Here is a 16,562-nt window from a genome sequence, read left to right as displayed (position 1 = left end):
GGCAAACGTAAGTTGAGACTAAAGGAAGCACAGCACAATTCATTATTCGACCATTTTGTTATCACTGTGGAAACTTTTAAACATGTGGCTGTCAGCCGTCGACCCGCCAGTTTTGAAATTCCCGCGTAGAAAAACCTTATCTATAGATGTCAGCACCTCTCGACTCTAAACTCGCCAGTCTCCTCCATTCACTCATTATAGAGACTGGTACTTAACGGCAATTCACTCGTCATGAACTCGATTTGGGGGCGTAAGCTTCCGGTTACCGGTCACGTGCTTTGCTGTACATGTAAGATAAGTAACCTCGATCCAAGTGAATAATCTGCAATACCAGGGAGCTCGGTATGACGGTCCATCCAATGTATGGCTCGCTTCGGGTAAATCAAGCTACTTCATAATTTATTCATTCGAATGGCGTTATGGGAATTCACTCCCTCTTGCATTACATCATCCTCACTTTGCCAGGTGGCAATCATTTTAGGTAGCCCATGATTGCCCATTCTCCAAACCAGCGATAAATTCCGCCTCATCAATTACTAAGCGGTAGGAGTATCAAAAACCTGGTCTCAGGATGACACTGGCCATCACTGATCTTGATCTCAATCTGATAAAAATGGCAGTTGTGATGAATTGATGTGACATAAACTTTGAGAATGTTATTCGTGATGAGTTATGAGCGGGTACTGGTGTTGAGGAGACGTTCGGGGTTTGTCTTCATTTGTCATTGAGATTCACACTGTCTCAATTTGGTTTTTGCGGATTCAGAGTGTCATCAGTAGTAGGCCAACTGTCTCATTTAAAAACATACCACGAGGATTTTTTTTGTAATAGTTTTTTTATTGCATAACTCAAAAGACATTGACAATTAAGTACATATCTATACTGTAGTTTGCAACTTTTAGCCATTAAAATGAAACGAAACCCGCTGTGTCCTCTCCTCTGTGTTGTCAGATTGGTTTCCATGGAGACTTCTTGACACTCCATTTAATATCAATACATATCTGTGATATCTTTGACAATGCTGTGCAATTTCCCATCCCTGAAATATACCCTTGGTATTCTCACACTTAAATCTGTCAAAATATTGTAAGTTACTGTTCCAAGCTGCCTTGCCCGAGCAAAAATTGACGTATTTGCATCAAAATCGTCTGACATCAGATAAAAGGTTTTATTCACATCGTCTAAACTATCAGTTCGCACTGTTATTGCGTCCATCGAAACGACACCAACGACTGGGTAGTGGTGGCCATCTTGAATTTTTACATAGCCATTGTTTGAAAAACCTCTTGAAAATCCGTCTCCATAACCAACACTGATTGTAGCAATAACTTCTTCCTTCTCCGTCCTGAAAAGGAATGGAAGTTATTGGGGGTAATCTTATTGTTTTTTCAGTTTGTCATACCAAGTATTCATAAAGAATGGTCTTTATGAATACTTGGTTATGCTGATGACGCATTATAGAGACCAGTTGCCAAATAAGTTACTTTGATTTCAAACTGTCATTAACTGTCATTACCTGTAGGTGTTGTTGTAGCCGATGATTCTGCCAGGCATTAGCGTTTTCACCAATGTTGGTTTGGCTAACCAGGCTAAGGCTGGTTGAAGGCCAATGTCACCACCTTGAACTTCAAGGTCTGTTGGTCCATCCACATCTAAAATGAAAACAAAACGTACTCTGAGGAACAGATACTGGGAAGAAAGTGTGGCTTTAAAACCATTTACTGCTGGTTTTGTCTCAATGTATAGGCTGACTCCTTCATATTTTTTAGCATATCGTTGCTTTTAATCAGTGAAATATCTATGGAGTATGCCCCTTGTGGTGAGCCCCTTGCAGTAAGAAATGCCAAATCTTGACTAAGTGTCGATCGCCTAACCATGGGGGCGGGGGGTACAGGGTTTACTTTGACCGCTGCATCCCTTGCGCCGCAGTATGTATAAAAGCTATTAAAATAGTCTCGTCTTTGGTGATTGTGTCAAATACTTTTCAAATCATGGCTTGACATCAGACCATAAAGGGCGAGGCCGGGTCTCACGAAGTCCAGGTCCGTTCCATAACCATTCAGAACGGCACCGGAGTTGGCAACGTGTAGTTTAACCCCTCTAGACCTGCAAGAGTCGATAAAGATAAAAAACTTATTGCAGGGCCATACACAAGTGTATATACCTATATCAAGGTCCATGTTCATGTATTTGCATAAAGAGTCCCATTACGATACATAAGAGTACATTCTGACAGATTACCCCTTGTAGAGGGTGCTATAGAGTAAATTTAGTGCGCTACCTGTATGGTGCCGCCACTTTCAAGAACTTCTCCAGCTGCTCGTGTGTCCAACTATGATCATTGGCAGATTTTGAGAAATGAGTGAAGATGCTGTCCACTTCCACACCCTCCTCGTCACACAGCTGCATGTAGAAAGTTATCTTTATGAAAGTTATCTATGTGAGATTCAAGTTTTTCACTTTGCATAAACAATTGTCAAAATTGGCCCCTCTGATATCAGTGCTTTGGTGAGTGGACAAGTTGACCACTGTGCGAAGTAGCGGACCAGATGATGACCTTATTGATTGGCAGATTTGAATAAATGTACCCAGCAGTCACACTGTTGGTATACGCTGCTGATGTAACGTTTTGCCAGCTTTCCAAGGGTTACTTCTGTTGGTGGCCATCTGCCACAAGGGCAAAATAATAGATGCATCTGGTCTGATACGCCATGCTCATGTTCACCGTATTAGAGAACGAAAGATATGATGTAGTATGCGGTTGGCTGTTAGGAAAAAGGGAAGAAGCTTGAGATCAAGAGTTGTTGGCTTGGCCATGGACATGTATCACGTTTAGCGGGCGGTGTATATTCAAAGAATCACAACAGACTCATCATCCATCAATTATTTGTGTGGACTGAAGTTAGTGGCACAGCTATAGTTCCCCCACATCAACCCCATTATATGCCGATACAAGGGATCAGGTGACCTTGTTGTTTCACTTCAGCTTATAACAATGTGAACGGGTTAACTGTACATAATGATAATGCCAATCAGTCAACATGCCAAATGACCTTTCAGAAGTTGGTTCTGTCACAAGGGGTGATAAATTGCTGATATGCCATGGCTATTGAGGAAGAAACAGGTCAACCTCATATTAATGAAAATAGGACAGTTTGCAGTGCCAACTGTTTCACAGAATTGACTCTTTGTACATTATAATCTAGTTTCAATGCGTAGAATGAGTAAGTCATTATAGATTAAATAAAATGCTTTTTTCCTGGTTTTCAATCTGTGCCTATACGACCTTGCATAGGCCTACAGAAAAATGCTGGCGTCCTGATGGCCAAAAAATGACATTCATATGGTCTGGATCCGGGTAACCAGTGATGGTTGCACAGCAAGCGTGGAGTACTATTTAGCTGAATTGACTTTCTTCTGTGCTATTGGTCCAAGCAAACTAAACTTACCTCTACAAAATCATCCAAGTCCTTCGGTTTGATGCCGTTTCTTGACATTCCAGTGTCGACCTTGATGGCCACCTTGCCATGGCAACACACATCCTCAACAACAAAACAAAACGAAACTAAAGCAATGGAATATGTTGTAGCTCAGCTGACATCTACATTATGGAACTACAAGAGACTTGCTTATGAGACTGTAGGTGTTGGAATTCTCATTGAGGATGCAATCGCCAAAGCATAATCCAAAAGAACTGTAAAAGAAGCTGAAAAACTTACAAAAACATGTCCCAGGCCATTTTCTATTATGCCTGTTCCTTTGTCACTGTCCCTAACAGAATTTCTTCTACACCTGCAGCTCTCCTTCTTCAACAGTTTACTCCACTGTTTGATGAAATCTCTTGAACTCACAGTTGGTATCAGATCATGCGTCAAGAGGTCTTTGGCTTCGATTGGATGTGCATTACCTGTAAGGTTATTCACAAGGTTTCGGCAACATTGTACAAGAGACGTGAACGAAGTTATAATGCAATTGATGGAGATTAGTTTGAGTTACACACTACGCCCCTGACTCGCCAATGTTCTTTGTTTGGTAAGGCAAAGTCATAAATATTGGACAGAAGAACACTGTACAGTTGATCAGGCAACAATTATTTTAAATCTAAAAGTCATAAATACCAGATGGGGCAAAATAACTATCTCAATGGCCAGTTGAAAGTCATGATGATCTCTGGCCGACTTAACAGTACTAGACAGTGTATAAGAAGTCTCACCAAATACATGTATTGGTCCCGCTATGTTTGCTTTTCTGAGGAGAGCCCCTTCTCCAGCTGTGGCAACTGCCAGTCTCTCAACACCGATGGCTCTAAGGTGCTTCCCGACGACTTGACTGCCATGACCATAGGCAGCTGTCTTTATGACTGCAATGATGCCTACAACGGAAGGGTGGATTCATTGGATGTTTTTCTCGGCGAGAAACTCTCACAGAAGACGTTGAGACTAAAGACAAAAGACTGGAGACGAAGGCTGACCTAAGAATTAGGACAACACAATACATTTATTCGACCATTTTGTTATAGCTATTCCCCCAGGCAAATGGAGTTTACCATGATGTAAACGTATTCAACAAAAATCTACTTGCCAATTTGAAGTTTCATGTCAACCAATTTCCATGATATTTTTAATGATTTTGATAACTGATCAGGAAAAATAAGCTTAATATATGCCATGGTAATCTTCAGTTGAAAATTGTACTGGTTGGAGCATGTTTTGTATCAGGATACATGTGAGACGCCGTCGAGAAAAAGAACTCGCGAACGTAAGATGCCATGTCAGGTTGACATTGTAGTTGGTTGCAAAATGAGACGCAAAGTCAACCCCGACAATAGCATTTACCCGTATGTTGCGCGCATCTTGCTCTGATGTATTCCACATTGCGGGTGATGGCATCAAGGTTTATCCTGAGGTACGTACAGCGACCAACATGGGCGAATACGTCACCGCCCGATTCAGATTCATCTTGGAGTAAAGAGGTTTCATTCATCTTTAATTCTGAAAATTGATAACCGATTAGCTGGTTTATAACAGGAATGCAGTGAGTTAATCCAACGCGTCTGGAGTTGAGCAGTTGTCTTGCGTGAGAACATCAGAATACCTAGACTCGCACTAAAATTATTTCCATTCCCATTCAAACACGTTCATTATATACCAGCAACCTATTAAGATTCGGAGTAAAATAATTACAAATTATCATTATTACATGCTGCAAACTCAGTCAGGAGCCTTACACACAAGGACGAGAATTTATAACAGAGGGCTATAAGTGCAGAATATATGCAGTTTTATTTACATTGGTCTACGTTAGTTTAACCAAGAAAGGAGTATCATTAATTAATGAACATAATATTCGGTATCTAAAAGGACCATACGGCCAAATGGACGATGTGATCAGCCGGCTTTCAAAATAAGTTCTTAGATCACGTGATATAGGAGTTGGAGGCCAGAGATGCTGTAGGACCCTGTGTGACCTATCTATAGATTTCAGCCTTCAGAGAGTAAGAGACCAAGAGGATTATTTAAAGTGTTCAATTGCTTACCAATTCAGGTTCCATTCACATGACCCAGGTCCGAAATATGGCCAGATGTGAACGAGGTTTAATCATCCGTCGATTATGAATCCACTCCCAACGCAGTGGAACGGCCTCGTCCTGTCGCCTATACTTATTGACTGAGGTAGAACGATGAGGATGACGAAATGGACTGCACAAATGAGTCTAATCATGCCTAATGGCACTCGATAGCTAGCAAGTGGCTCAATGTTCTCATTCGCAGATGTATATACTTGTAGTTTGTGATAATTTCTGATAAGATGTCCGCGCTGTTGGTGATAAGGACTTTGAATTTGATAAATGGACTGTTGAGTCAAATAACTGATGGATCCCATCCTATCATCAGTTGTTTTCAATATACTCCGCCTCTCGACATTTTTTTATACTGGTTTGACGCAGGAGAGGAGACTAAGGAGTAGGCCTAACCTAAACTTGATTATGATATTATGGAAGAACACTGACGGACATGGGTCATTATTTCACATGGAAGGTGCCTGGTGATTTAGTTTATGTCTTGCCACGTGAAGACGATGACCCCAAAGGTTTTGTCATTACTACATGCAGAAGTAGTTTTGGGGAAACTTTTTAACACGTGGCCATCAGCCGTCGACCAGCCAGTTTTGAAATTCCCGCGTAGAAACTTTGTCGATAGATGTCAGCACCTCTCGACGAAAAACAAGTCTTAATTGATTGATACTTTGTACACGTTGTCGTCTCATAGCCAACTTCCTCGCCACACTATCTCTTAAACTATTTCTGATCATGAGATTCTAACTCCTTCTTATAATAAAAGTCTTTGGGTAGCTCACAAAGGGGATAATTACAATGTGGTCTAAAAGGAAGCCATGACGTCATCAGGTCGTCTCGAAAATTCGCCATTTTGTTTGTGAATTGTAATCCGGCTTTTCGCGTTCTCATTTTGTGGTCTCATTTTAGACAATCTTAAACTATAAATGGGTCGAAAAAAGAAGAAGCAAGCAAAGCCATGGTGCTGGTATCCTTTATAAGCAGTTTAAAACCATGTAGAGTTTAGATTATTGGTCAAAATTTCGTTGTAAATACCCGGAAGTTCGCAGACTCCTTACTGGTGATACTTGTCTTAATTACATTCTTTATTATTCAATATTGTCGTTGTTAATAAGCTAGGGCTATTAATGTATTGCTTCAGCCCTAGTGTAACTCTTCATTGTATAATTCTATATTTGAATAAATCACATTACAAACAAAAAACTGGTACTTTACTACAGAGACATAGTATGTAGTACTAGGCCTGTGTGCCAATAACGGTAATCCATACATTACAAGCATTGCAAATACATCACATACGCAGTGACGTAGATAGATGTATGGTTATGTGCATCATCACAAATGTTTACATTAATACATGTTTGGGGTCTACAACCATCCACCCTATAATCATGCCCATGACTGACCAGACAGTAGACTAAGTCCTAAGTGCAGACAGAACTTCGACTGAACTTTTCACTTCCGGAAGAGTCAAGCTGACTTTCTTCTATTCGGACTCCCATTTACTAGGCCTAGGGCCTAATCTTGTTTAGGTCTTAGTCATGAGTCAGGGTTGAGCCGATTATGTTTTTCTGTTTGATCGTGGTCAGAGACAGAAAATGCGAAGGTGAAATACCTCCTGACCTAAGTCAAGTCCTGCAATCAATGTATACGGTATCTCATTGGATGAAATAGAGAAAGGTTGCTTTTCCTTAACCTGTTGTTCAGGTATTGCAATAGAGAATTTGATGATGAGAAGATTCTTATTCAGCATCAGAAAGCAAAGCACTTCAAATGTCATATATGTCACAAAAAGTTGTACACAGGTCCAGGCTTACAGATTCATTGTATGCAGGTGAGAGGCTGTATTATTTATTGTGTTAATGTTTGTCTAGTTTACAAAACCTTATGGTTACTGTGTGTGTATCAGTGTTTGACCTGAGCCTGAGCTCAACAACCTCTGTCTGCTTGCTTAAACATGTAATAATGTTGAAATTGTCTTAATTATTAAATTAATGCCTTGGATGTTAGCCATAGTTTCCGCTTATTCTTCATTAAAAGAAGTCTTTGTTTTTAGGTTCATAAAGAAAATGTTGAAAAGGTTCCAAATTCACTGCCAGGACGAAATGATATTACAATCGAAATCTATGGAATGGAAGGAATACCGGCAGATGACATTAAAGAGCATGATAAGAATCGATCAGGTAAGGCACGCAGGAGCTAGAGGTCCTTGGGTTGTGGATGTGGCCCGCCCCGTGACCAATAAAGGGAGACAACCTGACATCATACACCCTGTATGAGGCAGTGCTGAGCCACTTATTTCAAAAATTATCGAGTTATTTCATGGATTGGTAGAGTTCTGACTCTGATACAGATTACAATATCGTGGTAGTCCGTTTTTGTCTCAAATCTCATTTGGGATGTCACTGACTCATTTGCATTGTTATTGTCATCAATTTGTGTTTTTGCTAGTCTGTTTGAAAAGTCTTACTTCCAGCAAACATAAAACCAAATCCATAACATATAGTTTTCCTTTCAGACGAACCAGCAGCGAAAAAGATGCGACAAGATGATGATGGCCCCGAGATGTCTGCGCCAAGTCAAAATGCACAAAATGCAAATAAACCTAACCACATGAATCAGATGGGTGGGCATAATCCAGCGGTGTCTAATCATAACGGTATGAATCGAATGCCAATGGGAGGTCCAGGGATGATGCCCCCAATGCCTGCTGGGCCTATGGGACCAATGGGGCCTATGATGATGGGACCTATGGGCCCCATGCATATGCCTATGGGTAAGTCTTAAAACATTTGTAAAAATGTTAATGTCATATGAATGCTGCATTGATACCATTGTATGTTCTTCTTCATTACTAAGTTTTCTACTATTTTGACAAAGGTTCAAGCTTTACTTCAAGGTTCAATTATTGTGCCCAGTTATGATCACTCACCACAAAAGGAAAAGAAATTCATTCAAGGTTTATAGAAAGAATGATTTTCCGAGGTAGGAAAATAATCAAATCTGGTGGAAATGTAGCCTTATCATGATATTCTAACTTGTATCAATGGGCATGCATTGTGTCAGTTGCAATATTGAACATAGTTGAAACCTAACTTCAGTGCTCAGAGGCCAAATCTAGCTTTATTATGAATTGTAAATTTGGAATATCATTCATTTAGTCGCTGTCAAGTTTGACTTAATGCTTTCGGGATCTGGCCACAATGGTGGAACATGATTTTTCTTCCAAACATTAGTGGTGACTCTTAGTATTCATGTATCTTCTCTACCTCTCTCTTTCAGGAATGGGACCAGGGTAAGTGCCTTTTGTCAATTTCGAGTTTTGTGTACAGCCGCAGAATGTACCTTTTTGTCCCCATCAATTGTATTTACTTTTGGTCTTTTGTAGTCGTTCTATTTGGATCTAAACTTCTTTCATTGGTCAGTTTTTTTCTGGAACAAGATTGTGAAGTAGACCTTGAAAGGTACTCATGAAAGTCTTCACTGATTGTTGTATCCTGTAAATATATTTATGTCTGCCTCCTTGTACTTGCAGTCCAATGGGAATGGGTCAGATGGGCATGGGGCCCATGGGGATGATGGGAAACCCGATGATGCAGCATCGGCCACAAATGTCCCACAACCAGATGCCACAACGTAATAACCTTCCACCCAAGCCGCCGGCCGCAGCTACGACAACACAGTCTAGTCAGAGTGCCCCAGTCAAACCATTATTCCCAGCCGCTGGCCAGGTAAGCTCACAGATGTAGTCCGAGTGTGCAGACTGAGAGAAAACTTTTGAGTGGTCAGTGGGACTTCCACATTTGCAGATGTCAGTATTGCCTTGATCCCAACAATTTCTAAAACTTTCTCTGCTCTGTTATCTGTTATCAAACATTTGCATCTCCTGAAATACTCAATAAAGGTTTCTTACATTTCAGGCACCTGTATCTAAAAGTTCTGCGCCAGTTGGTCCCGATTTTAAACCCAAAGGTTACCCGGGAGATTCAGCACCGACATTCCCCGCCACGTCTGCTGTGGTCTCTGCGTCTGCTACCATATCTGCTGCACCAACGGTGAAGAAACCAGAAGTGGGGTCATCAGGAATGACATCGAAATTAATACACCCAGATGAAGATATATCACTGGTAAGTTTTTCCTACATTTCTGTGTCAAGTTTCCCAGGCAGACGAACAAACATCAGAGTATGCCGTGGAATGTTTTCTGTTTGACTCCTGTGGTTGGGAGCATTAAAATGTATCCAGCATTGTAGTTAATCAAACTGTGCAAACTACATAAGAAGTACCTTACTGGAAACACTTGGGCAGAAACTGATGTGACCTGTTGGTTAAAAATATTAAAGTCTGCAATTATTTATATTATCATGTAGGAGGAGAAGCGAGCGAAACTCCCCAAATATGCATCACGTAGCAGTGTGCAGCGACCAAATCAACATCAGCAGCCCGCCAAAATGGCCGGTCCAGCCATGACAAGCGGCCCTCCGACTTCTAACACAATGCAGCAACCAATGATGGGTGGTCCTATGATGCCAGGTAAACAGTTCCTCCGAGGTAATGATTACAATATCTAATCGTCTCATAGACCAGTCGTGCAGACAACAATGGGAAGAAATCAGACTTAAGTGTCTTATGTTTCTTCCTACAGTCTGATGCCTTGGTTCTGGCTGGGTTTTTTCTATCATTCAATTACACATTAAGTTTGCATTCCTATTGCACTCAGTCAGGACCTTTTTCTGTCCATCTTGTACATGTCTCATTCATCTTCCTCATGCTTGTTCCACAACATTTCTGGATTGTTGGATGATAAGTGATGGCATCTTTTGGAAGGGATAGTTTGGGTAGAAAGACCCACGTCTTCTCCTGTAACAAGCGATCTGACGCAACCTCCAAAAGCCATCACTAGGTCAATACCCTCTTCTCTTGCAGGCCCGATGCCACACATGATGGGCCAGGGACCAATGGGGATGATGCCACCGTTCAGCATGGGTTATCAACAGCAAATGGCCATGCGCCCTCCTGTGATGTCACAACCAGGTGCACGCTACTGATGACAAAACAAGCTAAGTTATGTGCTCAGTCTTAAGTTCCATGTGTTGTGTCTTGATCTAAGACAGTGACGGCTAGTTGGATACGATTCCGTGGTTATCATCTCCTTGATGACGCTGGGTGCAGGTTTGGATTGGGAGCCATTTTGTTTCAGGTGACCCTGCTGGTGATGCCATCCTGACGTGCGGCAAAAAGGTTAGGTTCCGTGATGGACAATGTGATGGTGTTTTTGTTACAGTGTGGAGTTCACTGTTGGACTGCCGGCTCCAGTCTGCCCACAGCTGGCCTTGAAGGTTAGCAGAGACACTGCACTTGCTATTTTATTGTTTAAGTTCGTGCTTGTGCTTATTGATCTATTTTGATCATCATTTAAAGGAGAAGTGTCCCAAGCCTTGAAGGCACTGACAAAGTTTGAAGACTTTCCGGCAAGTCAAGGCTCTGAATTTCCATCTGTTAATGAGCACAAACTGTTTTTACAAAACTTGAAAATTGATGCTGGACCCGGTTGTACAAACAAGTTATGTCTAATGCTGGCACAGACAACGCCAAGTCAAGGTAAAGCCAACATTGGTGACAAAATCTTTATTGAACAACCTGGCCTTACACTATAATGTATTTTATCACCCCAAAAGTGCAAGTGCAGTTCTCTTTAGAATGCAGTGGTGTATTCATTCATTCACAGTCAATAATGATTTACTGTCGGTCAACTGTTTTTAGTAATTTGTGAAAAACATTGAAATGAACTCTCGCAATTTTATCAGTAAATTGTCAAAAGCTGGAATGTATGGACTCGCTCAAGAGAAGACACAGGTTTGGTTCTGATGCTTAGTATCATGTACATTTGTACACTGATGCTGATTGTTCCTAGATTAGAAACTGCATTCTCACTTTTAACTTCCTCATGGTTCCCATGTACCAACAGATTCAACGGCGCTCATACAGGGGGTGACCCTTAGTCGTCCTTTATTTCTTGGACTCCAAGATTCGCCCCGAATTTGGGAGACCTCTAGATCCTGTTCTGTTTCGCTTTACCTTTAACCCAAGATTAGTGCAATGAAGTTTCCGTGCATTACCCAAAATATTCCAAAAACATGCTATGTGGTTGATATTCTGTTGGGCTGCCATTCTTTAAACCCCTGTAAAAGTCCTGAATCGGTTGATGCTGTGCTCTTACTTTGTAACTTGCCCCGTTTATATAACTGTATGCATTGGTACCTTCAGAGAGAATCAGGTAAGTCTCTCGATGGCGCCACAGAGCACCGACCAGGTAGGCTTGGTGAAATCTGACCTTGGTGTTAATTAATCTGGGGAGGGGGTGTGGTGACGTTTGAGTATTGTCTCTTCATATAAACTGTTATTAAATCACAACTGTTCTGATACGTTTCAAGTGTTCCTAGCAAGGATAGTGCCATTGAAAACTTGCATCTCTTGAAATCTTCCTAGTTGTGATTTTACAACTTGCTAGGAATATATGGCGACTGCAAAAAGAACTTAGACCAGGAGGGGGATCATGTCACAAATTCAGGTGAATGAATATATGACCTAATCAAGTGCTGTAAGGTGTTTTGTATTGTACATCTTTGGGTTATGATTGGACACAACATAACATAGTAATGAACTTAAAGCTATAGATAAGTAAATGATGTATGAATGAGAATTCGTGGACTGTCTTTTAATAAGTGGTACCGGTAAGTCCCATTTTAAACAAGGAGCCAATGAGTTGTAGTTTTATATCTTGATGTATGAATTGCTGTTGGGAGGTTTTTATTGAGACATTGCAATGTAAGTACGCTGTATAGAGAAGTGGTTGGCACATCTTTGGTAAGGACTGAGACAGGTGTTTCAAGGGGGGAGATGTTAAGTCTTTTTCTAAAAACTGATGTTTCCATCTGTGCTGTTTTGGGCCTGGAAAAGAGCCCTGTCCTAGTCCTTGCTGGGAAGCTTCCACTATTGGGCCAGCTTGCCTGGTATCTTGATTAAGGTAAGGCTATAAGTTGTGGCCATTGGGAAAATGACGCGTTCGTTTACAAGGATTAGATTGTATGTTGTGAATGTACGAAATAAATCATTGTATAGAATGGTACACCGTATGTGGAGTTTTGATTTCTCATCAAGGTAGGACGTGTTGGTTCGGTGGACAAGGAGATGATTATAGGATACGTGACTAGGACAGTTATCTCTTATTTCTTAGCATTTTGAGTTCAGGATTGGCATGGAATGTGTTGGGTGTGTGATATCATAATTCATGGGGTTAACTGTTTCTAACTTCAAATTGACTTTGAAATTTGTACATATTTGGGGAAGAATTCTGCATTTCAGGGACTCGGGGGGGGGGGGGGGAAATCTTAGGAACCACATTGAAATCAGTGCGGTGATAAATAATAGGAAAATAGGGTCTATAAACACTAACTTTTTATGACTCCATTAGTCTTTTAGAGCCATAGTTCTCTATCAGGGCATTGCACTTCAAAAGGAACACTTCTGTTTTGCAGTTGTCCATCTCAGAGTACACCAAGACAAGCTGCTTGATACTGAGTCCTGACAAGGCAAGTCCTGTAATGATTCCATGTTCACTTCACATAGTTTACCAACTTCACAGTACTTGATGTACTGTTGGACTTGACCAGTCCCCAACCTCACTTGAGGTTTGGCGAATTCTAATGCATGCAAATCCGTGTGGTTCTTCCATTACGGCAAAGGGTTTTCTGACGGTGTCGTGCAGAGGCATTGGTCCCTTTACAGATCTGTGCTCTTGATGGTGAGCTCCAGTTAACTTGATCCAAAGCAGTCATCAACTCTGTCGGAGACAAGTTGACTCGGGCCAAAGAATGAGTCGATTTCTGTTAAAAGGGGGAGAAATGGCAAGCTCAGGAAGTCAGTGTTGGCCACAGGCTCACGTCACTGCATAGGAAAAACAAGACTGGGGGGCAAGCACTGACTTATCAGCTTACCAGTTGCCTCTGTATGTGTCACACTGTCAAAATATGTAATGTGTCGCTTATTTCAATGGGAAATCTATGTTTAATAATGAGTTCATATAATGAATGAATAAGATTATAGCACCCTCAAGGAAGTGCCATCAAATGGCAAATAAAACCCCATACATCTTAAACTGCCTGTTGTAAGATGAATAGGTTTGTGGTTAAATAATGAAGTGGATATCATTACAGTTCCAGAAAGTTATGTAAACCACTCTGGTTTCAAGTGCAGTGCCCAACTCCAAGCCATTACAGCATTACATGTATGAAGAAAATGACTGTATTTGATACTCGTGGCTACATGTAGATTGGGGCTACATGTAGATTGGGGTTTTTGAAGTGGGGAAAGTCTTGGGAGAACTCTTCATCAACAAGCTCTCTGCAGAGTTTCTGTCACAGACTTGGGCCTTTGCCATAATTCTATCCTGTCTGCAATTACCTCAAACATTTTGTTATAAATGTTAGCCCTAGTTCATTAACCTGAGAAATTTGCACCTGGTTTTAAGTTAAGTTTTTCTGCACCTTGAGCTGACAAACCAGTGACGACCCATGCTGTGTCCCTAGCTTTCAACACCCTGGTGATAGTGGCCAAGCCCGACACTCTGCATGTTTACAAACTTTTTATCGTGTGACTTGAGGGATTTTGAGAAAGTGGAGTGAACATCCAGCTTGCTGAAATAACCACCTCTAGAATGGTCTTCATTTGTGTGAATCTTTTCCATGGGTGCATGGATGAGAGAGGGTCAAAGTTTCCTTGACATTTGTTAGATTGGAGTTTAGTCACATGTGCCCAGTGTTGATTCTGTGATTGCTGAATACTGTTATTGAGCAGAGTGCATTCCAAGATCAATGCTGGGCTCATTTGTGTGGGTCTGCTGGTTGTTCACAATGCTAATCTCTTAATTACCTCACTCCTTGTTCTTTCCAAAATCAGTAACATAATTACCATAAAGCAGAGTGATTTTCCTTTGTACTGATGGGTGTCACTTTTTCCAACAGGTCCTCATGTGCATTAAGGAATGCACTACAGATCTGTAAGTAAGCAAGCCAGTCACAGCAGAGAGACCTCTGTCTGTTGGGCCTTCTGCCCCCAACGCGTGTTGGTGACATACTTTTCCTAATTTCTGTGGGGCTATATTTAGACATTGTGTGCTTGAAGATGAACAGTCACAGCATCGGACAGACGGTGCCTTTTGGCTTGGCAGATCCAGTGTCAACTTTTCAATTGTACATGTACTTTATTTGTTAAAGAAAATGTTCAATTGAAATATGATTATAAGGAGCACAGTCTGTAGCAGATGCTCCCTGCAGTTAGTGTATATCTGCTGACAGACGAGGTTATCTAAATGCTAATGCTGGGAACCTGTTAACCGACGAGGCATCTTGTAGATAATCTGTGTGTACCCTGGATCAGCTCCACCTTCAGGTTCTCATAGTCTAGTCCATGTTGTTGGGCTCCATGCCCCCAACTCTTGTTGGCGACTTGTCTGTGCAGTGCCTACTCTGATATAGGGTATTGACAAACTCTGTAGATTAAGGGTGTCTAGTGCACATTTAAGCATCTGCTTGGATTACTGGGGGTGGGATGAAGTCCTACTTGTTGTTCGTATTTTATTTCCCATATGAAGATTTGGTTGCGCAAAAGCGCAAATATTTGTCGATTCAGCAGTTTGACATCACTGCCTGTCTATGTTAATCATTCAGACAAGTGTGGGTTGGGCTAAAGGATATTTCATTGGGTATTTCAGGGGCGTTTGAAGTATTTTAATGGAATTGGGTGTTTTAACTTCTTTAATGATAATAGTATATGGTTGCATCATCCAAAGTGACACAAAAAGACAGAACATCATGACGAGACTGAATAAAGAAAATGTCTGTCTGGCTCGATCCGACTGTATCTGCGATTCAAGCAATGGCAAATTTATATCCAGTTTCATTGCGTTCGTGCTAAGCGTGTTCTGGAGCTCAACTTTTGTAGGTCGTGTCTTTATTGGTACAAGACAGCAGCATGGAGTGGATGAGGAACAAGCAGATGTACTGGCAGACATCGAAGATGGCAGCACATGTTTCACATCTGCAGTATGCATCACTTTGGAGCCTGACTTTTTCAAGAACAGGTACAACTGAACTAATTCAACCATTTCTCAGTTGCAGATCCTTGCGTTGTCTTGTCAGGTGTTACTTAGTGTCTCGTAAGACAGGTTGTGGAAATCAGGTTCTGTCTGAACTCCTTGATTCAGCTCGACCGGTGTTCTGGGGTCATGTTTTCATCTGTGTTGCATCTTGGCCTTGATCTGAAAGAGATAAGATTGCAAAGATGGCTATGCTGCCAGACTTGTGGTATATCGCCCTTGACAGCTGGCCCTGTGAGGCCAATACTAGTGCAGGAAACCTTGCATATATCGGATTCGCATAAATTATATCCTTGGGTACAATGGACGACTTCAAAGTCCAATTTCCAAGTCAGTTGGTTACGGGTAACAAACTTCAAATATAACAGACAAAAATGCTGGTCAAGTTGCCTCCAATGTATGAAAGGTTCACTGTAATCATCTTTAGATCAAAACTTTTGGAGAAATACCTCGAAAATAATGTGTCGAAGCTTGTTCTGGACTATGGATAGTGAAACTGATGGAGTACAATGGAAGGATGACAAAGAACTGTTGGTACACCAGTGGATTCATCAGGATTCGTGCAATTTCACCGTTTCATGAATGGACTGTAAACTTGGAAACCATTTTGCAATTCTCTGGACATTCTCTAATAATAAGATGGATATGTCACTGTGCACATGGGCGACCATCATTGGGCTACCTTCAAACTAGCTGTTGTCATTGCTACTGTGGACTTAAACCGAGGAAAGCGTCCTCGGGTATGTTTTGAAAGTGTATGTAGTTGTGAAATGGCCTTTTTACAATCACTTTGTACATTCATTACTGAGGAATTAAAGACAGTTGAGAATAA

At 41.2% G+C, this 16,562-nt stretch overlaps 2 protein-coding genes across 6 annotated transcripts; one reads left to right on the top strand and one right to left on the bottom strand.

Moving 5' to 3' along the window:
* Positions 1–825: 825 nt before the first annotated feature.
* Positions 826–5,767, bottom strand: LOC135495892 (alanine racemase-like). Of its 3 annotated transcripts, none has more exons than XM_064784919.1 (9): positions 5,537–5,767; positions 4,914–4,991; positions 4,214–4,372; positions 3,720–3,907; positions 3,450–3,542; positions 2,282–2,421; positions 1,982–2,106; positions 1,517–1,652; positions 826–1,345 (listed from the first exon to the last, which is right to left on the bottom strand). In XM_064784919.1, the coding sequence occupies exons 2-9, from the start codon at positions 4,981–4,983 to the stop codon at positions 991–993; spliced, it is 1,266 nt and encodes a 421-aa protein (XP_064640989.1). In that variant the 5' UTR covers positions 4,984–4,991; positions 5,537–5,767; the 3' UTR covers positions 826–990. The 3 variants fall into 3 exon arrangements, with proteins under 3 accessions (XP_064640989.1, XP_064640972.1, XP_064640981.1); XM_064784902.1 differs by having other exon boundaries at positions 828–1,345; positions 4,836–4,991; positions 5,537–5,765; XM_064784911.1 differs by having other exon boundaries at positions 830–1,345; positions 2,282–2,403; positions 4,836–4,991; positions 5,537–5,763.
* Positions 5,768–6,425: 658 nt separating this feature from the next.
* Positions 6,426–16,562, top strand: LOC135495856 (BUB3-interacting and GLEBS motif-containing protein ZNF207-like). Of its 3 annotated transcripts, XR_010448606.1 has the most exons (10): positions 6,426–6,542; positions 7,283–7,409; positions 7,632–7,758; positions 8,094–8,351; positions 8,858–8,870; positions 9,111–9,306; positions 9,496–9,702; positions 9,945–10,125; positions 10,501–13,166; positions 14,598–16,562. XR_010448606.1 is itself a non-coding variant. In XM_064784862.1 (9 exons), exons 1-9 carry the CDS (start codon positions 6,502–6,504, stop codon positions 10,620–10,622), a joined length of 1,254 nt encoding a protein of 417 aa, XP_064640932.1. In that variant the 5' UTR covers positions 6,426–6,501; the 3' UTR covers positions 10,623–16,562. The 3 variants fall into 3 exon arrangements, 2 of the variants coding, with proteins under 2 accessions (XP_064640932.1, XP_064640920.1); XM_064784862.1 differs by having other exon boundaries at positions 9,945–10,107; positions 10,501–16,562; XM_064784850.1 differs by having other exon boundaries at positions 10,501–16,562.

Source organism: Lineus longissimus, chromosome 1 (assembly GCF_910592395.1).
Source record: "Lineus longissimus chromosome 1, tnLinLong1.2, whole genome shotgun sequence".
NCBI classification, from domain to species: domain Eukaryota; kingdom Metazoa; phylum Nemertea; class Pilidiophora; order Heteronemertea; family Lineidae; genus Lineus; species Lineus longissimus.
Note: the sequence above shows the minus strand (reverse complement) of the source record. Positions and strands in the feature narration are given on the sequence as shown.